The sequence below is a fragment of the Sinocyclocheilus rhinocerous genome, unplaced genomic scaffold (assembly GCF_001515625.1).
Source record: "Sinocyclocheilus rhinocerous isolate Xijiao unplaced genomic scaffold, SAMN03320098_v1.1 scaffold2670, whole genome shotgun sequence".
Classification (NCBI taxonomy): Eukaryota; Metazoa; Chordata; class Actinopteri; order Cypriniformes; family Cyprinidae; genus Sinocyclocheilus; species Sinocyclocheilus rhinocerous.
This window is the reverse complement of record NW_015647012.1, coordinates 313,207-336,085: the sequence shown is the minus strand read 5'-3', so window position 1 is coordinate 336,085 and position 22,879 is coordinate 313,207. Positions and strand designations below refer to the sequence as shown.

The 22,879-nt window shown below is 36.6% G+C and overlaps 2 protein-coding genes and 1 long non-coding RNA gene across 4 annotated transcripts; 1 reads left to right on the top strand and 2 right to left on the bottom strand.

Annotated features, from left to right (window-relative positions):
* The first annotated feature begins 206 nt into the window (after positions 1-206).
* LOC107708224 (DNA-binding protein SMUBP-2-like) lies at positions 207-16,738 on the top strand. Of its 2 annotated transcripts, XM_016512398.1 has the most exons (16): positions 207-409; positions 817-986; positions 1,112-1,307; positions 1,543-1,640; positions 1,750-1,913; positions 2,013-2,213; positions 3,303-3,450; positions 3,555-3,729; positions 3,968-4,150; positions 4,733-4,851; positions 4,941-5,035; positions 5,177-5,300; positions 5,671-6,513; positions 6,601-6,800; positions 9,913-10,183; positions 16,685-16,738. In XM_016512398.1, exons 1-15 carry the CDS (start codon positions 333-335, stop codon positions 9,964-9,966), a joined length of 2,847 nt encoding a protein of 948 aa, XP_016367884.1. In that variant the 5' UTR covers positions 207-332; the 3' UTR covers positions 9,967-10,183; positions 16,685-16,738. The 2 variants fall into 2 exon arrangements, with proteins under 2 accessions (XP_016367884.1, XP_016367883.1); XM_016512397.1 differs by lacking the exons at positions 9,913-10,183; positions 16,685-16,738 and adding an exon at positions 7,878-8,988.
* Positions 10,990-12,769, bottom strand: LOC107708226 (uncharacterized). Its single transcript, XR_001636340.1, has 3 exons — positions 12,736-12,769; positions 11,133-11,155; positions 10,990-11,046 (listed from the first exon to the last, which is right to left on the bottom strand). It is a non-coding gene; the product is annotated as an uncharacterized LOC107708226 (long non-coding RNA).
* Positions 15,409-21,733, bottom strand: LOC107708225 (43 kDa receptor-associated protein of the synapse-like). The gene is made up of 9 exons (XM_016512399.1): positions 21,729-21,733; positions 21,385-21,629; positions 20,185-20,523; positions 18,444-18,602; positions 17,209-17,307; positions 16,664-16,786; positions 16,229-16,282; positions 15,862-16,061; positions 15,409-15,786 (listed from the first exon to the last, which is right to left on the bottom strand). The coding sequence occupies exons 2-9, from the start codon at positions 21,607-21,609 to the stop codon at positions 15,714-15,716; spliced, it is 1,272 nt and encodes a 423-aa protein (XP_016367885.1). The 5' UTR covers positions 21,610-21,629; positions 21,729-21,733; the 3' UTR covers positions 15,409-15,713.
* Between the last annotated feature and the right edge of the window lie 1,146 nt (positions 21,734-22,879).

Genomic DNA, 22,879 nt, shown 5'->3' with positions numbered 1-22,879 from the left:
AGAGGAATATACGTTCCGCATCAATTTTGTCGTAAAATGTGAATGTTTTATACTTTACAATTGGAATAAAAGTAATTTTATATAACTTAAATCATGTTGTAGTCGTTCTATGTTTTAATAGTTTAACACTATTTCTGTTCGTGACGAAATTATAGTGCCTGGATCTTCTGTACAGAGTGGGATTGAATTTAGAGACGGACCGATTCCAGTGCATGCGCTGTAATATATAAACAGACATGACAGCCTGATGTACACACGTTTGTCATTAAGCACAGTTATTATTTTTTACATTATACTCGCTTTTAGTTATTCATCGAGTTGATTTGACAGCTATGGAGGTTGAAAACTTCGTTTCCAAGACTCTTGAGCTCCTGCAAGAAGAGAGAGAAGCTGAATTGGAAGAAACACGGTAAATGGCGCACACACACGTCTGGTTCACTATCCTTGTGGGGTCTCTCGCAATAGGCGTAATGGTTTTTATACTTTCTGGTTACGTAATGGTTTTTGTATTTTCTATCGCCCTACACCAACCCTACACCTAAACCTACCCCTCACAGAATTTTTACCTCTCTGCATTTTTATAATAATAATAATACAAAAAACTCATTCTGTATGATTTATAAGCTTTTGTACCCATGACACAAGTCCCCATGAGTTCGTGTGTATTCATGTTTAAGTCCCCACCAGTATAGAAAAACATGTACACACACAAATATATATATATATATATATATATATATATAGCTATTCATTTCCATAACTCAAATCTGTTCATCTATGAAGAACTTCTTGATTAAATATTTATTGTATCGCCAGAGCATGGCAGGAGAATTTATCTCCCAAGAATTTACAGCACAAAGGAGTGTACCTGCTGAAACTTCAGATCGCAAGCCAGCATACTGGCATGTATGGCAGACTTCTGGTAGTTTTTGAACCCAGGAAAAGTATAGGACCCTCAATTCTGCCCAGCAACACCTTCGGACCTGGTGAGACATTCTTATCTATTGAAGTACTTAATTTCATACAATACTCTTAACGAAGCCTCTGACCAATGAGCCACTGCACTTTTTAACTCCAATATTATTTACTATCTTTTGTACTCTGTGTACAGGTGATATTATAGGTTTGTATCAGGCAGAGGGTCAGGATCAGCCATCTCAGCTGGGTTCAGGTGTGGTGACACGTGTTACTCAAGCATCACTGACGGTGGCTTTTGATAACACGCAAGACGGTATGAACTTGGACAGAGATGGACTTTACAATCTAATGAAGCTGGCAAATGATGTGACCTACAGGAGACTGTCAAGGTATGTACGTTTATCAGTTCATACAGCTAGTATCATTAAATATTAGTTTTTTTCTAAACAAACTTAAATCTCTAATTTTTAGGATGTTTAAAGCTGCTACAGTAGTTAAAATTAGTTTGATTAAATATGCTCTATATGCACAGGTGTATTCATTTTGCATTTGCATTATGTTTTTGCACATGTAATTGTGTGAATGAAACTGTTGATGTATTTGTGATGTATTTCATACTTGCAGTGCCTTAAAGTCTTTAAATGGATACAGCAGTGGTCCTGCGTCTCACCTGATCAGTGTCCTCTTTGGTTACTCAGAACCAGGGATATTATCACATCAGCGTAAGCACATACATGGAGTGACATGTGAAAGGGATCTAAAATACAGCCAGGAAGAACACCTTACCTAGTACAATGGGGTCTTAGCCTGTTTGTATTTCTTTTATCGCAGACCCACTGGAATTTAGCAACACTGGGTTAGATAATTCTCAGAAAGAGGCTGTGTCCTTTGCAATATCTCAGAAAGATGTTGCAATCATACATGGACCACCAGGAACTGGCAAAACCACTACAGTGGTTGAAGTAATCCTGCAGGCAGTAAAACAGGAACAAAAGGTGAGCAAGATAAACTCTTAATCTGGTTAATTAAGGTATAAATTATTTGATGTGGTATAGATGCAGTATTGTGGTGAACATCTAGGTAAATGTTAACAGGTCCTTTGCTGTGCTCCTTCCAATGTGGCTGTTGATAACTTGGTGGAGCGCCTGGCAAAGAGCAAGGTCAAGGTTTTAAGACTGGGTCACCCAGCCCGCCTGCTTGAGTCGATTCAGAAGCACTCGCTGGATGCGGTCCTTGCACACAGTGACAACACCAACATCATTTCTGATATTCGCAAGGACATGGACAAAGCTTTTGTAAGATTTTCTTTTATCATAAATGTTTTGAGCTGCCTGTTCAAGTGGTACAAAACGTGTTTCAGCCACATTTACAAATGAATGGCATTGCTTTAGATACAATTTATTTCAAAGAACAATACCACAAGCAATTTTTTTAGGTGAAACATTTCACAAAAATGTTTATTGAAATTAATAATAATAAATATACTGTTCAGAAATTATGACTAGCATAATTTTTTACAGATGCTGCTTGGTTTTGTGCAGTGAAGTGCACACTTTTTAAAATGTGGCCCTATTAAAATGGACTTATGTAATAATAGTCTAAAAATATCAGTTTTTTTTAATGGAACAGTTTATCGAACCTTCAGACAAAATCTAAAAAAGTTTTCATATGTGTTGAAACATATTTTGTTGAGTTTCATATTTAATGCATCAGATTTTATGATTCAAATAGCATGATATAGGAGAATATGGAGTTCATATTTTATTCAGACGCCCAAACTGGGCAAAAATATGCAATTTGGTGCAGTTGCTGACATTTATATGGCCAAAAAGTAAGATAAAATATTACTAGGTTGTAATGCAAATCTTTGTGATATCTTTATAAAAATAAAACTGACTACATACATAAAATGCATATAAATATCAGTTGTCACTCTATAGCTGCTTGTAATATGTCTTAGTAAGATGATATTTAAATGCTTAGTTTTATGATCAAAGCTCTATAGTTTTAATTGTAGGAAGCAAAACATGCAATACAATGATGATTGAAAGATGTGTGATTTGATACTCACATTTAACATGATTTTTCTAAAAGTGATATATGGATAATCAAGTAAAGCATAGTTGCTTCAGTTCAGTAAGTTTTCATCTTAAAATATTACCAACAATATAAAATAAATGTAAAAATCAGTAATTTTACAGCAAAAATACATGTGTTCCATGACCTGAAGTGGACCATTTTACAATTATACTAAAAGGTCTGTCAAGTAGACGACTGTGTACAACAGGTTTATGAGGAACGTTTTTAACATGCTGATAATTTAGAGACCTTATAAATTTGCATATCATATGAGTAAAAAATAAATAAATAAAATGCATTGACAGAATGAAATGAAGAAGGCTCGAGACAAAGGCCAACGGAGCAATCTGAGACTGGAAATCAGGGAACTGCGGCGAGAGCTGAGGACCAGGGAGGAAATGGCTATCACTCAGATCCTGAAAAGGGCCGATGTTATTCTAGCAACTAACACTGGTAAGTAAACCTTTCTTAGCAGTCATCGATTTTTATTACGGATATGTTTGTTTGTTTGTTTATGCCTGATTTAAACTCAGATATGATTGATTTGTGTAATATAGGAGCCTCTGATGATGGTCCTCTCAAACATCTTCCTAATGATCATTTTGACCTGGTGGTGATAGATGAGTGTGCTCAGGCTCTAGAGAGCAGCTGTTGGATCGCTCTGCTCAAAGCACGCAAGTGCATACTGGCTGGGGATTACAAACAGCTGCCACCCACGATCAAATCACAGAGGTATGAAGGAAAGGGGAATGTATCTTACGGTTGTGAATTATTTGGTTTATGGTATCTATTCTTGATGAGCTCTTAACATTTTTTTATTACTATTATATACTTAATCAATATATTCGGTCAATATTTCAGATTATTAATGTTTTTTTATTACATGAATTACATGAATGTTTAATTGAAATGTACTCTCATAATGATAAAATGTTATCCATGTAATAAATGTTATTTATATCTTTCACAGTGCTGCATCTAAAGGCCTGTCTGTCAGCTTAATGGAGAGGCTGATAAAGAAATATGGAGACCCAGTGGTTCGAATGTTGACCACTCAGTACCGTATGAACGGTGCCATCATGCAGTGGGCTTCAGAGCAAATGTATGAGGGCAAACTGATTGCACACCCTTCAGTGGAGAAACACTTGCTTAAGTGTGTAATATAAAATATGTTAAACGTTTTAATTTGCAATGTTGGCCATGTACAGTACCAGTCCACAGTTTGGGATGAGTTGCAAGTTATTCAACAAGAATTGATTAAAATTGATCAAAAGTAGCAGTAGCTAAATTTATAATGTTACAAAAGATTTACATTTTTATAGAAGTATTTTTTTACTCTCCATTCATCAAAGAGACCTGAAAAAATGTATCACAGTTTCCACAAAAATATTCAGCATTGATAATAATAAGAAATGTTTCTTGAGCAGCAAATCAGCATATTAGAATGATTTCTGAAGGATCATGTGACACTGAAGATTGGAGGAATGGTTGCTGAAAATTCAGCTTTGCCATCACAGGAATAAATTACATTTTAAAATATATTCAAATAGAAATATTTCACAGTATTTACTATATTTTTTATCAAATAGATGCATCCATGGTCAGCATAAGAGACTTCTTTCAAAATCTTATCTTTCCCAAACTTTTGAATGGTAGTGTATATTTTAAGTTTGCTAGCAAACTTTTATATATAGAGGAATATAAATATGAAGATAACTGATTGCATCTTAAACAGAGACCTGGCTGGTGTTGCTGATGTTGAGGAAACCAGAATTCCCCTCCTGCTCATTGACACTGCAGGCTGTGGCCTGAATGAGATGGAGGATACAGACGAGCAGTCCAAAGGAAATCAAGGTTGATGTCAGCTCCAAGCACAATTTTAGTTCTTAATTAAGCCATGAAATGCCTTCTGAATGTTGTTTTTATTCTCTAATACTCCACAGGAGAGGTAGACATTTTGGCTCTTCATATAAAGGCACTTACCGACGCTGGAGTTCAAGTCAAAGACATTGCGATTATTGCACCCTATAATCTCCAGGTGCGGTACTTTTCAAAGAACTGATGTGTAAAAGAGCACATGTTTTATATAATGTATGCCTGTAATGCAATGCCTTCACTGCTGTTTCAGTATGAATAGCAGTCGTGCATTTAAAAAAAAATGTGATTTTGTCTGTTTAAGGTGGATCTTTTGAGACAGAAACTGTCCCATAAATATGCAGAGCTGGAGATCAAGTCTGTTGATGGCTTCCAGGGCAGAGAAAAGGAGGCAGTGGTGTTGTCATTGGTCAGATCCAACAGGAAGGGTACGCCAGAGATTGTGCTTTTAGTAGATTTAATTTGGCTGGCTTAAAGGAACACTCCACTATTTTTGAAGAGAATCCTTTCTAGAAGAGTACAGAAGAGTCAAACTCTTTGGTCTTTTTTGAGCGAGATGCTAACGGTCTAATCAGATTCAATGATCTATGCTAAGCTACAGCTAAAAGTGCTACCGCCAGACCCGTAGATCGGCTGAATGGATTCGAAAACGGTAAAACTCAACTGTTTAACTCTAGGGGAGTTGGAAAATGAGCCTATTTTCAAAAATAGTGGAGTGTTCCTTTAAATATAAATTGTCGTCATCATTTATTCATCCTCATGTTATTCCAAACCTATATGTGAACATATACTCCAAAGGTGAGGTTGGATTTCTCGCTGAAGACAGAAGGATCAATGTGGCTGTGACTCGTGCCAGACGCCAGCTTGTGGTAGTGTGTGATTCTCAGACTGTTCGAAAACATGACTTCCTCAAATCCCTAGTGGACTATATGTCTGAACATGGAGAGGTTCGTACTGCCTTTGAGTACCTGGAAGACTGTGTGGCACAGAATTACATCCGTGATGAAAAGGACAAACAAACCAACAGCAAAGATGCTGCATCTGCAAAACAGAAGCCCAAGAACCAAGGCATGAAAACAGAAAAAGAACAGAAGAAAAGTGCAGACAACAAAAGTAGAGGAGTGAATCAGTCCAATGTTCAGCCTGAGCAACATAAAAATACCAATTCACACCATCCTAAACCCAAAGATGCTGATCAGAGAAAAGAGATAAAGGAGCAACTTCTGAACTTTCTGAAAGACTCAAGAAAGACAGAGCTACAGTTTCCTTCCACGCTAAATTCTCACGAGCGTCTGCTAGTCCACGAGCTCTCTGAAGAAATGGGACTGAGGCATGAAAGCCAGGGAGAAGGGAAAAACCGTCGCATCACTGTGTCCCGACCTCCATCAGGACTAGAAAAGTCAGTGGAGCCCGAACAACCAGACGTGATTGCATGTACAGCAGCGAAGCTACAAGAAGAGTTGCAAAAAGGACCCTCACAGCCAGCTGTTGATCTGAAGAGCCTACATTTGGAGCGAATGCGCCGGGAGCAGGAGAAACGAGAGGAGAAAAAGCAGCAAAAACAACAGAGTGTGAGACGGGAACCGGATCCTAATACTAGTAAAAGCCAATCTGTTAAGAAACCCAAAGGAACTTCCAAAGGTTTGTGATCTATATCCCAGTTTCTGAATTGTTTCAATACTTTCATTCTCTGTTACACATCATAGTCAATATGTGTTTCTTTCATAGGAAACACTAAGATAAAAGCAGGAGCCACAGATATAGCTGCAGCTGCCATGCCAGATGACGATTTTGACGGTCTCATCAATGCTGTGGTTAAAGCCGACAGCGTTTGTGGTTTCGTGAAGTGCAAAGCCAGTGTCCTGACACTTGGGCAGTTCTGCCTCTACTGTAACAGACAATACTGTCTGAGTCACCATATACCTGAGGTAACTTGCTTTTTATTTTATTTTAAAGGGGTCATATCATGAAGAACCAAATTTTGCTTTATCTTTTGAAACAAGTGAAGAGTTATTTTGCAAAAACTGACAAATCAAACTGCAGTTGGGTTGTTTTGATTAAGTAATAATAACTTAAACAAATACAGGTAATTTACAAAATTAAAGTTAATTGAAAGTATGTTTTTTTAAACATATTAAAAGTTTGTTTTTAAAAGTTGCTAAAAGTAGCCAAATAAAATTTTAAAATAGCTAAATTTGTTGCTAGGTGCTCTTGGAAGAAAAAGTTGCTAGGGTAGTCTAAAAAGTTGCTAAATTTAGCAACAAAATTGCTAAGTTGGCAACACTGCTCTCGGCTAGCACGTCTTTTCAAAGTGAAAGTAGCCTAGTCACCTGACCTGAATACAGCGCGCTGATTCGCTAAAATGGACTTATCGGCTTCTGTTCAAAAACAACAAGGGCGCATGTCGTCTTCTGCCGTAAAACGTGAACTCGCGATGCCTTGAAAGTGGACAAAACCGGCTTTTTTGACAAAACGTATTTAGGGTTCAGATCGCGCTATATGTGGAGAATAATGCACGGCAATCAGCTCTTTTTTTTTTTTTTTTTTAAAGTGGCCTTTATCGGTTTTTGCAAACGAACTCTTCAAGTGTAATTTGTAAACAGACTGTAACTTTCAGAACTTGAACTTTGTTCCCAGTCTAAATTGACCATTTATTGAATCCAGGGTATTCGGTAATCAGAACCATGACCTTTACAGTCATGATGTAATACGGAGCAAGCTGAGTAGATGCTATTATTCATAAACACAAAACATCCAGTGTTAGAAACCAGTGGCTCGAATTCTTTTTAACAATGGTCCTAATAATTTCAAGTGCTTTTTCTCATTTCACAAGCGAAAAGGGTGTTGACATCCGTCTTAAAGGCGTGCTAACAAAAAGGGTTGAAAATAGTCATCAAAATATATTATGAAATAATAAAAAATGTATGATATGACCTTTAAAACATTTATACTAAAGATATTTTTGATGTGAGATATGTTTGAAATAAAGTATTGCCTTTTTTTAGGTGCACGGATGTGGAGACAAAGCAAAAGCACAAGCTAGAATGAGGATAAGTAAAGAAGGGGTGCTTTACGCAGGAAGTGGCCAGAAGGGCAAATCGGTGGATCCAAATAAAAAAGCATATCTGCAGAGAAAACTAGACTCTAAACTCAAAGATATGGCATCTCAAAGAAAAACTAAAGCCAAAGACAAAGAGAACTGACATTCGGAGACACTAGATCAATCTGATGTTGTTTAATTTAAATGTGATGGTTATTAACTTGAAAAATAAGTATAGAAATATTTCTATGAGCTTCACAAACATTCTGGCTATTATGACGCTAATAAGTTCCTCAATAAGGCTGAGAACAGCTGCTATTTATTACAGATCTACACTGGCATGGTTAAATGCTAAGCAAATCACACAAAGACCAGCCATATTTAATACTCCTGACTGGCACTGTGACTGAAAGGTGGGTTTCTGAATGACTTGGGTTGTGCTTAAAATACCTACCCTAATGCTAGTCTGAAATCCCTGTACAAGATTTGTCTTTCAGAATTATTATTGGGAGCTTAATTCGTTGCTCCTCTGTGCCTCTCAGTGATTGATTATTGATGTCATATGTAAACTCCCAGTTATCTTATAAAGCTCTGAAGAGCACAGGCAGAGCATAGCTTTGGCTTGGGTCCATTTAATGCTGGATTTAATATATTTAGTCTCCACACAGCATGTGCTCATGTAGCTTGGTATATTTGTCCACAAGAGGACATAAGAGACTCGGGTGGCATTGTGAGCTCCATGGATGCAGTTAGTGGAGGATTTGCATGGTGAACACATTAGGAGGAGTACTTCAGGTGACAATGTTTCTAATAGCCACAAGTCGTATGACAAAAAAAAATATGTGCAACAGCTTTTGATAGTTTGATCTTTGTGAAATGCTTTTACATTTTCCCTCAAGCTACTTAGAGCTAAAAAAAAAAAAGTGTTTTCTTGCAGAATGTGTCACTGAATACTACATTAAAAACATAAATGTTTTTATTTTTTTGTTAGTGTTGGTTGTTGGTAGTCTGATTTGATCAGCTTGTACAGTGCAAATGTTAAGGTTGTGTCAAAAGGGATTTTAAAATGTAATCTAAAGATAATTTATATAAAGAATTAATTTGTCAATTTAAGAGCATGGTCTGATTGAAACATTTGAGCTAATAGAATTGCAATATTTGTAATACTGTAAGTACAGTAGTAGTAGTTTTCTTTGGCTTTCCTGTGTGACTTCCAGATGACTCAGGTAGATGATACTCTGCGCTTGACATGCTTAGCCCTAAAAATAGCTCCGCAATGTTCTGAATCAGGAATAACCATTTAGGTCAAGTAGATAGTTACAAAGTGGAAATATCCTTAAAGGAATATGAAACATGCTCTGGGTTTGCATTGTTTTTCTCATCAAGAAGTGCTTAGCTAAATTTCAACTAAAGTGTAAACTATTTATTTATTTATTTATTGTGCATTTATGATGCATAAACTGCATAAAAACTTAAACAAATCACTTTATGATCTGAGTGAGAATAACAAATATGAGTATAGTATAAAAAAGTGAGTAAGTATAACAAATCTGTTTCAACAGATGTTATCACAATTTCAAATACTGGCAAAAACAGGTAAGCTTCCAAAACTCAAACATAATAATATACTAACATAATTTATGCTGATTTAAGCTGATAGTACAAAAATACTGTATTGCAGCAATGGGAAATGAATGATAATCACCTTTAAAAGTAATTGTAAATCAAAAGTCTAGATGCAAATTTGCTTTGTCTTTTTATTATTATTATTATTTTTAATTGATGTACTCTTTTTGTGCCCCATTATTATGGACACATTAAAGTGCACAGATTCTTAGTGTGCTCCCCTCCTTTATTCCAGTGGCAAAATAAGGAAAAATTCTCTCAGTAAACTTATCTTTAAATGTGTAACTACTGCCACCATCTGCAGCATCAGAAAGGGAAACCTTTCCTTTATCATAGTCCAGTTCAACTGTGATTATCTGTGGGGGGGTTTTCAGGGTCAGTTGAGTGCGGGGAGAGGTCTGAGCCCAGTAGGATTCCTCATTGTTTGAAATTACCCAGAAACCCTCTGTCGGGTTGAGAAAAACTGCGGTCTTCCTCTTCATTGACTCTCGTGCCACCCCAATATACCACTCTTTGCTGTGTGCCACCTCTACATCCGAGCGCTGCTTTCCTGAACTGAAGCTGTTAGCAGCGAGTACTGCCATGCGGCTCGTGCAGCGTTCAGGGTTATCAGGAAGCTGCTGTTTTTTCTCATAGCTGATGGTGGTGAGTTCATCTTTGATGATCAAGTTAGGGTTTGCCGTGTTTGGATCAAAATTGACAGAGCCTGGAAAAAGCCAAACCTCCTCTCATGATTTTGCATAGGCCTAGTCAGTGTAGTGTAGTGATTACGAATTATTTTAGCAGGTTCTTTACGTATATCAAAATATTGACAGAATCTGTTGTAGATCTTTATGATATTTATACATTCAAACACTGTGAAACGCATCTTAAGATGTCCAATTTGAATACACGAAAATGCAAATAAGATTTGAGAGCTGACACAAAGATATTAGTTTCAAAATACTTGAAATATAGTGGAAAAGTCATGGACTAGCCCCTAGTTTACTTTTGTAATGAAAGGGGTACTTTGGGGACAATTATGCTAATCACCTCATTTTATGCTACATGTAAGAAAAAAAAAGTGAGTAAACAATGACATTTAAAGTACTTGATGTACAATTGTGCACTTACAGTAGTGTACATGTCTTTCCATTCTTTTCCAGACCCCATGCTTTAATGATCCAAGGTACTGAAGGACATCTATAAGTGCCTTTTTTGGATATTCTGTTTCAGGAGCAGTGTAGCTAGTCCTGTAATAAATGCATTATTTGTTGATTTTAGTGTGAAAAGAGAAAACTGACAGACTGCTTAAATTGAAAACCAGTGTGTACAGTACCGTTTTATTGCCTCCTTACATTCCTGTAGGTAGAGAAAATGTAAAAATGGCATTAATGTAATCATTTGAACCAAACCATTTTATGACTGTAGAATGCAAAATATTCACGATTTCTTACATCAACAAGTACTGAAGCACATCTATAAGTGCCTTTTTTGGATATTCTGTTTCAGGAGCAGTGTAGCTAGTCCTGTAATAAATGCATTATTTGTTGATTTTAGTGTGAAAAGAGAAAACTGACAGACTGCTTAAATTGAAAACCATTGTGTACAGTACCGTTTTATTGCCTCCTTACATTCCTGTAGGTAGAGAAAATGTAAAAATGGCATTATTGTAATCATTTGAACCAAACCATGTTATGACTTTGTAGAATGCAAAATATTCACGATTTCTTACATCAACAACGGCTTAGGGCTGTTCACACAGAACATCTTGAACTCTACTTGACACTGCGTAAAACAAGGCGCTCATGTGCGAGACGCAAAAAACAGGAAGAAGCGGTGCAAAGAGGCGCATGTTTACATCCGAAAAAGTGTTTAAAATAGGGCAATTAAAACACATTCTGTGTGAACCAGCTGTAACACAGTCAAACATGATAAAGGAATACGAAGACAAAGGAAAATAAGAAGACCAATGAGCTTTTCGCCGCTGCAGTGAGCTTGAGGTAAAGTTATCAACGGGTATCATGGCTCACAGTACCTTTACGTAAAAATAATGGGTAACACTTTATAACTTTCATTAATAAATCATTAACAAACTTCATATAATGCTTAATGGATCATTAGTTAATATATGTTAAAAGAGTTAGAAACGTGAGATAATGTTCTTGTTAATGTTTGCTAATACACATTAAATATTAGATCATGTTCATCATCAAACAAATCATTATTTCATGTAAGTTCAAATGCTTACAAATGTCATTAAACTTTCAATTCCATATGATCAAGCACTTATTAAAAATCTACAAATGATTTTAACAGATGTTATAAAATGATTAAACGCTTTTGTTAATGCACACCACTTTTGCTGCTCTTGAGGTGTGATCCGGGTAAGGTTAGGGACCGGTTTGGTGGTATGGGTAGGTTTAAGGGTGTTTATATTATATTGTTTTGATAAATGAACAAGATTTTCTTTTAAAAAATGATTTGTTTCCCCCTGTTTATTTATGATTCAAGGAATATACAAAGAGTAGTATACTAATGTGAGTGTTGAGGCAATAAAAACTTTTTTGCACTAAGATTACAATCTGTTTTGTCTTTAGCAAGCATTTAGCTAAACTTATCCAGCCACCCTTTACACAAACCTTGTTACTTTAGCTAAAAGTCCAATGACCATAAAGATACTAAATTATTAGTAATTTATAGTTTTAGATTGGCTACTGCAAAAACATGAACAAATGATTAAGAAATGATTAGTAAAGATGTGTGAACGGTAAATTCAGGTCTTTTGGGACACTTTTTTACCATTGAGATGACTGCTCATAAATGTATTAATGATTAGTAAACATTTATAAACATTTGCAAATAGTTTCCACTTTAGATTGGGTACTGCAAAAACATGAACAAATAATTAATCGATTATTTGTTAAGATGTGTAAATGGAGGTCTACACAACAAACTAAGACCAACGAATGAAGATCATACGAACTGAAAGTTTACTGACATTTGTAAGCATTTTAATTTACATTAAATAATCATATGTTAATCATTAGGTAATGTTTAGTAAGTTCATTAGTTAACAAGAACATTATCTCATATTTCTAGCTATGTGAATATATATTAACTAATGATCTGTTAAGCATTATATAATGTTTGTTAATGACTTATAAATTAAAGTTATTATAAAGTGATACCAAATAAGGTTTTAAAAGCATATTGACCTTTAAAAATGTCAGATCATCTGCTATTATGATGGGTTCTATGTTTTTGATGATCCCAGAGAGCTCTTCAATGCTCTTATTGACCTCCTCCAGTTTCTCTCTGACCATTGCGGTCTTGCTCTTTCTTTCATTTTGAAGTACCATGAGTCGAGCTGCCTCCTCCTCCCTCAGCATTGTATATAACTTTTCATACTCTTGTTTTACTGCTGCAGCAGTTTCGGCAGCTTGTTTCTGTAAATTAGAATAAAAATCAATTGGATTGGATAATCCTTAACGAAGTTTATGTTGAGGAACTGTAGGTTTGTGCATATAGTTCACCTGTATGTATGTTTCCAGTTCCACCAAGCTCTCCTTTAATTTGTCAAAGGTGGTTAGTTGTTTTTTCAAAGGATTGTACCTAGTTGTGAGCTCTTTCTGTGGGGTACAAGTTGTACAGATACACACACTCTAGTTTATATCTACATTCATAGACAGGTTAACACACGTTTCCTTACCATTATTTCCGATGCTGCCTCAGCTATCAGGCAGTACTCATGATTTCTGTGACTCCTTGATGACATGCAGGCTATGCAGATAAGTTCTGCGTCTTTCCGACAAAAAAGCTTCAGTTCCTCATTGTGTCTTGAGCAACGTTCCACTGATTTTACCATGAACTGCTCCGGCTTCTTTTTGAAGACATCCGAGGCTAACTTTAGAGCCAAATTGATTGGAGGCCTGGATGAGCGCTCTGTACAGCGGCACAGAGGACATTGCCGTGTTCCCATACGGACCCAGTGTGTCTGAATGCAGGTTTTGCAGAAGCTATGTTTGCAACTCAGCATGACGGGGATATCGAAGACCTCACAGCACAAAGGACACTGTAGATCCTCCATAGTGAAAGAACATTCTTCAGCCATCGGTGGTGAATTTGCGAATCCAAAAGTCTTTCTCAGGTGTTTAGAAAACTTCCAAGCTGAAAGTATAGTGCAGTGCGACTGGGATAGACCGGTTTGACCTGATTTTTAAACTTTCAGATAGCGACTTCTCTAAAACAAATGTCACTGTGTTACTCGAGGACATGTGTTTTCATGGCTAATTATAGCTTGGGTGTTTTGTTCATGATGAGGCATGCCGTTTTTAATTAAAAAGACACTTCATCAGAAAACAAGCTGCAAAAAAATTATTTTATTAAATATTTACTAGAAAAAGTCCATTGAATATATATTTATATACAGGACTTCTCTCAATTAAACAATGTGTTCAGTCTCATTTTCAGAAGATTCTACGGCGTAAACATGCAAGTATTGTGAGGGCACGAATGTGGAGAGGTAGTTATGAAGTGTTGACAACCAGGATGTGAAACCACTTTACACAGCATGCAGTTAGTAAACAGGGAAATTAGCTTAGAATAGGACAAAGTTACTATAAAAATGAAAGTAAGGTAAAAGAGAAATAAATAAGCAGCATTTTTACATATTGCTCCCATATATTAATAAGTTCAACAAGAAATCTCCATGTCATGTTGTTTTATTATTTATTTCTAAGAATATGCCTGATCACATTAAACATTGCGAACTGTTCCATTGCAAATGCCTATATGCTTGGGACGAGAGTTATAGTAAAATGTATTACAATTTATACATCTTTGGATGTGTTTTATTTGTATTTTATTATTTAGTTATGGAATAATTAAAGTGGCAAAAAAAAGAAGGTCAGAAGAAACATGCACAAGACCTCAGATACTATCTAAAGTCCTTACAAAGTAAAATGATGAGAAATCAATGTAGCCGTTATGAAAGGTTAGAGAATTGTTAGTTAGCCATTTACAAAATAATATGAATATTCATCAGATGATCAAAGAATCTGTCATCATATATGTTGATATATTTTAAACTGATAATACATATGGCAATTGGCTTACATTTATTTTTGATTGAAAAATGAAATGAAAGTGCCCACAAAGAAATAAAGATAAAAACCAACTTTGGGCTATTCTGATTAAACATACTCAAATAATTTAGTGCTATACATGTTGGAAAAAAAAGGTATAAACAGTTTGTGAATCTCTGAAGATTTTAAGAAAATAAAGGAGATTAATTATAAGGTTTTAAAGCTGATATCAGCAAACTACACGTCTACCTGCACATACTATAAATGTACTGAATAAAGAAACTACTTTTCACATTTTGTTGATTCAACGTAAAAGAAATGAATTCAGCTGTTATCAGAAACATAGTAATGCTGTCCTTATTAAAATACATAAATAATTGTCATAAATAATTAACAAAATTCATAATTGGTCAAGTTAATAAGTTGAACACATGCCCCTGTTACTTCAGAATATTACAATTCATGAACAGGAAGGCAGTTAGAGACATTTGAGTTTACTACAATCTCAAAACAAACCTCAAACAAACTCAAACAGAACAGCATCTCTCAGCATATCTTATAGCGCTGACAGAGAACACCTTTATCTTTTAAAAATGTCATTGATTGATAGCATTTATTAATTATTTACACAATCTTGAAGAAATTGATTAGAGCTTGAAACTTGCTTGAAAATCACTTAGAAAGTCATAAATGTTTAAAATATACATGTTTTGTTCTGTTCAGCTGTGATAATAGAGCAATAATGTCCATTAGGAAACCATGTGATATGTAAAGCTCTCACCTCTTTGATGAATATCCTCACTGACAGGACAGCAATGCTGCATGGTCCAAAAGGCTGTTTTTAATGTTTCTGTCTTACACCAATGCAGCATTATAAGGTCAGTTCAGAGAAATATCTGTAGTCTTTCATGACGTCTCTGTGTTGAACTATTCCCATATCCTGTCATTTCCACATTATTCCCAGTTACCATAAAGACAGGATGGAATATACCGGAAACTCTCCTTTTGTCCAGTTAGAAAGCTTCCTGAAAGAAGGCCCTGGAACTTTTACTCCCAGACGGGTCACTGTGATGGGATTCTGCCATTTTGTCCAAGGCGGGAGTGTAATCTCATACAAAACCCAGCTTAACTGAGGAACGATGACATTTTGGACAGCCCTTTGTGCCGTTTGTCTGCAGACACCTGCATGTGAGAAAAGAACAGTGAGCGACATGATAGCTGATGGCCACAGAGAGTAATAAACATACAAATACATACTTGAGGTGGAAAATGTGAGAGCAGGGCAAGGCCTGCAGCTGCTGGTTCCTCTCTCCGATAGACTCCCCACACATGCCACAGTAGAGCTCTAGCTCTTCCACACACTGCAGGAACTTCACCACCTGCTCTCTCAACTCATCCTGCTGCTCCTTACAGCGGTAGATGCCTTCACACAGACTGTGCACCTTCAGGATACACAGCTGGAAGAGAAGTGCACAGAGATAGTCAAATACAACGCTAATGCTAATACTATTAGAGAACGTGTCTTTATCTTCCGAGTTTAATGTTATGTCATCAAAGCGCCACTGCTTCAGAAGCAGTGTTGAAAATGAAATGTTCGCCTCTTATTCTAAAATAGATGCATCACCTTGTTTCCAATCGCCTCGGCCAGATCATGTGCTCTTTGCAATGAGTCCAAAGCCTGTGACAGAATTCAAATTATAAAGAAATAATCATAAACTGATGCCATTTAATATATATAAAACATCGATCACAAATGTTCATCTATACAATAGAGGAAATAAAGGTTTCAAAAGTGGCTTTTCATAGTGATGAAATAGAAGAACCATTGTGGGTTCCCCAAAGAACCTTTCTGTGAATAGTTCTTAAAAGAGCCTTTTTTTTTTTTTTTTGCTTAGTGTGAAGAATATTTTAATAATCTGAAGAAGCTTTTCCATTTTAAGGAAACTTTTTGTTTAATGGATAGGTTCCATGGGTGTTTAAAGCTTCTTCGTGGAACCATAGCTGCCAATATAGAATCTTTATTTTTAGGGAAACTACACAATCAAATCAGTTTCCTGACCTTATCGTATTCCTTCTGCAGAATCCAGCACTTCCCCACACCAACGTAGATGGATGCTTGTCCAAGGCGGTTGCCAATCTCTGATATTATGCACATGGAGGACTCATAGCGAGGGAATGCTTTCTGTATTGAAGGTGAGCCCACAAAGAAAAGCATCATTGCTATAAGCAACACTTATGGCACTCTTGGTTGACTATTTTGGAATAGAACGAAAAAATTGCTGCCGTAATTAATTCTGAATAGTGTCAGTTACATAATGCATATTTAGTTTTTGCATCATTGAACATAGCTAATTATAAACAACTTGTTTCGGATGTGAAACCTTCAAGAATGTTGTATAGTAATGTAAATGTTATCAATAAAAATGTACTAAACCCAATTCAATGCTAAAAGAAATAATTGACAATTATGATTTTGGTCATAACTGTGAAGCACTATTCTGCAATGATGTGTAAGTGGGACAGTGAAAACAATTGTTTGTATAACAGTTATGTGCTAAATGCGCTAGTAATAGCAATATACTGAAAAAAAGCAGAATAACTTACATCAACATCTTTCTGACAGCGATGAATATCAGCAAAGTTAAGCAGACACAATGCCTGAAGGGGCCGATCTCCATGCTGCAATGCAATCTTCATTGATTCCTGAGAGACATAAGATCATTTCCAATATTTTAAGGAAACATGTATGTGTGTTGTCCTCCACAGTTTCACAAATACTTTTCAAACAAGGACTACATATAGACTACCAGTCAAAAGTTTGGAATAATTGAGTTTTTTTTTAAGTCTCTTATTCTCACATGTATTTATTTGATCAAAAATACAGTAAGAACAGCACTATTGTGAAATATTACAATTTAAACAACTCTTTACTATTTTAATATATTCTAAAATGTAATTTATTCCTATGATGGCAAATGTGAATTTTCAGCATCCAGTACTCCAATCATTAGTGTCCTTTAGAAATCATTCTAATATTCAGTTATCAATTATTATTCATGCTCAATTTTTAATAATGGTTCTTATTATTATCAATCCTGGAAGAAGTTAAAAATAGATTCAAATAGAAAACAGTTATTTTAAATTGCAATAATATTTCACAATATTACTGTTTTACTGTGTTTTTTATCAAATAAATGCAGCCTTGGTGAGCATAAGAGGGTTCTGTAAAAAAACAAAAAAACGGTTATTCTACAGTTTTGACTGGTAGTGTATGAACCAACAGCCCCCATTCATACAACATACAAATCAAAAAGTAGCGTGACAGCTGGAACATGGCCTGCATTAATCTCCACTGTTAGACGTCTGTAAATCACTCTTGCAGACAGGACATTGTGACGCTCACAGTCCAAAGCAATGACTGACTGATATTTCTCTCCTCGTCATTAGCGAGAGGCTAAGGGTAAGCTCTGCTCTTCATTAACACTCCTCTCAGATGGCACCTCAGCAGGATGGACTGGCGTATTTTTATCAGCCATAGTAAAGGGGGCTGGTTGAGGGGGCTGGCACAACTAGTCCTACAAATAACTGCACCTGTCAGTTGTGCCATGGCTCGAGCAGCAGACAGTCAGAGGCCAGGGTTTCGCCAAGGGGACTGATAAATATGATCAACATGCAACATCCTGGGGGATTAAGGTGATGCTGCCTTAAATTTGTCCAGGTGACCATTGACACAAGCTGTTTCCACATTGCCTTTTTTGTTTTTGGTGCACAGTACAACATATATGCACCTTCATTAGTCATTTAAAAATGGTTGACGTATCATAATTAGATGTTTGTACCTCACAGCATTCCATTGCATCTGCTAAGCGCATCAGCTTCTTGTAGGCCACTGACATATGATACTGGCTCATTGCACGGTACTTGAGACTCCAACCCTTACCATAGTCATTCACGAGTTCAGCTGCTTTGCAAGGAAAGAAGAGCGCTTTCTCATAATCCTGCAACAGCACAAAATATGCAGTTATGGACACTTATTAGAAGCATAAAACAAGCTGAACATAGGAACTCTCATGCATGGTCTTTAAAGAACGTTGATACAAAACAGCTACCAAATATTAGTAAAAATTCCACAAATTACTCAACAATTCTGGAAGGAGTCTGACTGATGCATATACTAGTAAGATATTTCAAGTCAATGCATAAATGCTTAATTACATTTTTTTAAATTAAATACATATGAATATAAGAGTATGTAAATCAGAATGCTCAAAGCAAACAACCACTCAAAGTTGATAATTTCCCCTGTGGCAGGGAGATATAGCTCCGCTACTGCTAAAAGAGGCTGTCTTATTATTGCTCCTAGTAGTGCTGACATTCTCTGCATGCCTCTCCATCACATACTTATTACAGCAGGCCTTCCTGGGAATCCAGGGGATTTGCTCTCTTCAAATCTCTGGTGTCAAGGTGAGTACAAATGCGGCATGCCTATATCTAGCCATTGGATACATTGTACATAACATGTAGGCAGTTTGTTAGTCATGTAAAAACAGCTTTACTCTGTCACTTAAATAGAACTTAAATGACTGCAGGCCAAAGGGGCATTAAACAAATACTTAGTATACAGTCTTTGGCAGACAATGAGGATACTTTGGGTTTGCTTCAGTAAATATATACACTACAGTTCAAAAGTTTGGGGTCGGTAAAATGTTTTTCAAAGAAATTAATAATTTTATTCAGCAAGGATTCATTAAATTGATCAAAATTCACAGTAAAGACTTGCAAATGATTTCTATTTCAAATAAATGCTGTTCTTTTAAACTTTCTGTTCATCAATATCCTAAAAAAAGAATCACGGTTTCCACAAAAATATTAACCAGCACAACTGCTTTCACCATTGATCACCCAATCAGAATATTAGAATGATTTCTGAAGGATCATGTGAAACTGAAGACTGGAGTAATGGCTGCTGAAAATTCAACTTTGCAACACAGGAATAAATTACAAATTTTAACATATTTATTTTAAAATATGTTAAAATAGAAAGCAGTTGATGAGAAACATTTTGATCAAATAAATGCAGCCTTGATTCTTTAGAAAGAGACTTCTTTCTAAAACATAAAAAAATCTCACCAACCCCAGACTTTTGAACTGTAGTACCAGTATACTACTAGATCTCAGACCTGATCTAAAGGCTAGTTTTTTAGACAAATATAAATTTCCATTCAAAACTATTTATTTATATACATTTAGTTCTAATTTAGGTAGACAACAAGTGTCAAGCAAAAAGTACCCAACAGGTGTCCTTCAATACTGTTATAGCATCCTAGAACGCACCTATTAAAGTTGGTTAAGAGAATGTGTGTACAAAGCTTTAATCTAGACAGAGTTGTGACAGATTTTAAAGAAGCTTAAGTATAAGATTTTTATGTTATTTCTTAGGTCTGATGACTTCACTATTATTGTAAAATGTGTAATAGTAATTAGTAGGTGTGTCACAAGCAAAATAAGAGTGGTAGCAAGCCCAAATTATATGCCTATGTAATTTTTTCTCCAAACTTAAGTAGGTTTTAGTATTGATACCTTAAGTTGGATGTAGAAGTTGCCCAAACTGCAGCAGACCCGGCACTCCAGCATCTTGTCATCGTTGTTGTGAGCATATCGCAGGGCCTTCTCATAGCTCACTAAGGCCTTTTGGAAAACGCTAAGGCCCAGGTAGGCATTGCCCATGCTCAAACACACTTGCCCGTTGAGCTGTAGGCTAACAGTGGTGCCCTGCATGTTTAAGCAGGTCTCACAATATGAGACCGTCTTCTGGAATTCACAAAGCTTCTCATTGCTGCGTGCCAGGTTCAGGTAGCCCTCCGTCAGGTAGTCCGGGTCCTCCATCTCTCTGGCTGTGTTTATCTGAGCTAGGGAGTACTAATGGATGGTTGCATGTACATGGGGACATAAAACAATAAAAATTAGTTCATTGATAAAACTATATCACAGAAATCTAAAACTACAGATAGTTAGCATTCAAAATAAAAAAGTTCTGGTGTTCCCCATCCTCTCGCAACCTGATATAATGCTAGACAAGACAAAAATTGTAAATTAAAATTCTTCATACCACAACAGATATCAAGCATACTTTATTATTATTATGTGAGAGCTACAGTTGTTTAAACACATCATAGTGCAAATGAAGTCTTTGCTGAACCTGGGAAAGCAGGTCCCTCTGCAAGGAGGTTTATGTCAACAAGATACTCGGTGCTGAGGATCATATTGCATGCGTCTCTCCTTACCCTCAATGTAACTATGGAAGTTACATATTATATGCATGTTCCTCATTATTCGAATTGGTATATATTTCTGTACATCAGAAATCTTCGTCACTGAGGTTACAGACAAATTAATGCAAATCATATGCATATCATATAGCAGATATCAACCTTTAAAGGGATAGTTCATTTACTCAACCTTATTTTGTTTCAAACCTGTATGACTGACTTTCTTCTGTGGAACACAAAAAAAAGTCAGTGGGGTCCAATGATGTTTTCAACCTCACTGACTTTCATTATATGGACACAACAGTTTTTCAGTTTTCAAAATTGTCCTCGTTTTTGTTTTCCGCAGAGTCATTCAAGTCATACAAGTTTGGAACAACATAAAAACGATCATTTAACAGTTCACTCCACTCCATGTCAGTTGATGGAATACATATGAATCAACTTTTTTGACAAACAGTGAAAAAATATCAATGTAAGGAAGCAGGAGGTTGAATGCATAATTGGCTCTTACCTGTAGCATCTCCTTGTATTTCCCCATTTCTGAATGTGCTGTGATCAGACAACCTAAAACTCGAAATTTCCCCCCAGGATCAGATGTCTTCCTTAACACTTTCATCCAGACATATAAAGCCTTTTCTGTGTCATTTGACTGATAAAGCTTCAGTCCCTTCTCAATCTGCTGTTTGGTTTGGTCCTGACCCATTTCTGCTACAAAGTCCCTCATAAAAATAACCATCCGCTTGGCTCTTCGGCCCTCTTGGGAAGCACAAGTGTACCGTTTTTTTGTCTTTCACCGTCAACTCACCAAAACAAAAGACGTGTTAGCAAAAATCCACCCTAGAGATCTGCACCCACTTGCGTCGCCGATCCACAACTCTCAGCTTTGGGTGCAAAGAGATGTTGAAGAAACTGGATCCACTGCTTGCAAGGTCTTCAGAGTCCAGATCCCCATTGCTCATCACTTTGAAAACACAGAAGAATCACAAAATCATGATCTCTTGACATTAAAGACCCAAATTCAGTTGCTCCAGAAAGCCTGGAAAGAAAGCTGAAGTAAAAAATTGTGAAACTAAAGAAATAAGTCTCAATCCAAGGTGCTGGCAATGATCTCCCAGAATATCTACTCCCTCCACACCCGAGGGGGAGGAATTCTCTGTACAACCACCCCTTCATCTTTCCCCTCCCTCCCACTGCAGTGCTGGCGCTACAGCAGATGGCCTTGTCACTCTGGACCATGTGTCTCTGGTGGAATCCAGCTTCAGCCTCTGAAAAGATCCAAGGTCACAAAAGACGGTTATCCGTAGATCTTCAAACCAAGAGCAGTGCTGTTCACCTCCACATCCACACACCGTCAAGAGGCTCAAGCACCACGGTTGTGAAGGACTCTTAACAAAGAAGAACAACTTTAGGAAATATTCAGTCCCGAGCTACAGCAGAGGTTTGGACATCATGTGAACATGTCTAAAAACAGCCAGATATTTCACAACAGTGAAGCAGAGCGAGTCAACGGTCCACATAGAGGGTGGCAGTTCCTGTGGGTGGGCCTTGTTAAGCCGCTTGGTGTGCCACCTCCCAGCCCCCGAGCCTCGGTGTCAGCAACTGATGCTTAGAATAGTTCACAAACTCTGACATGGTATTTGTCTTGAGTTACAGTACCGCTGCTTCTTGAAACACATCAATGGGATCGAATTGTCGGGTTCTCAACTGAACCTGGCTTTCTTCAGTCCTTCCTGCCCCCTTTACAGCTTCATGGACACAAATAGGGAGTATTTACCGCCTTGCCATTCACAAGATGCCTTATCTTTCCAAAGATAAACATCTAGTGGTTGTAAGTCACATCTTTGTTATAACACAATTCCTGAAATGCTAACACTGACTCAGCACATTTTGGGGAAACCGAAATATATCGCTTGAAATAAATACTTGTGAGCCTTCTAGCTGTCAAGTCTACTTTAAAACAGAGTGAGAAAAAGAAAAACACTTCTTACAAATCTTTTATTGTGTTT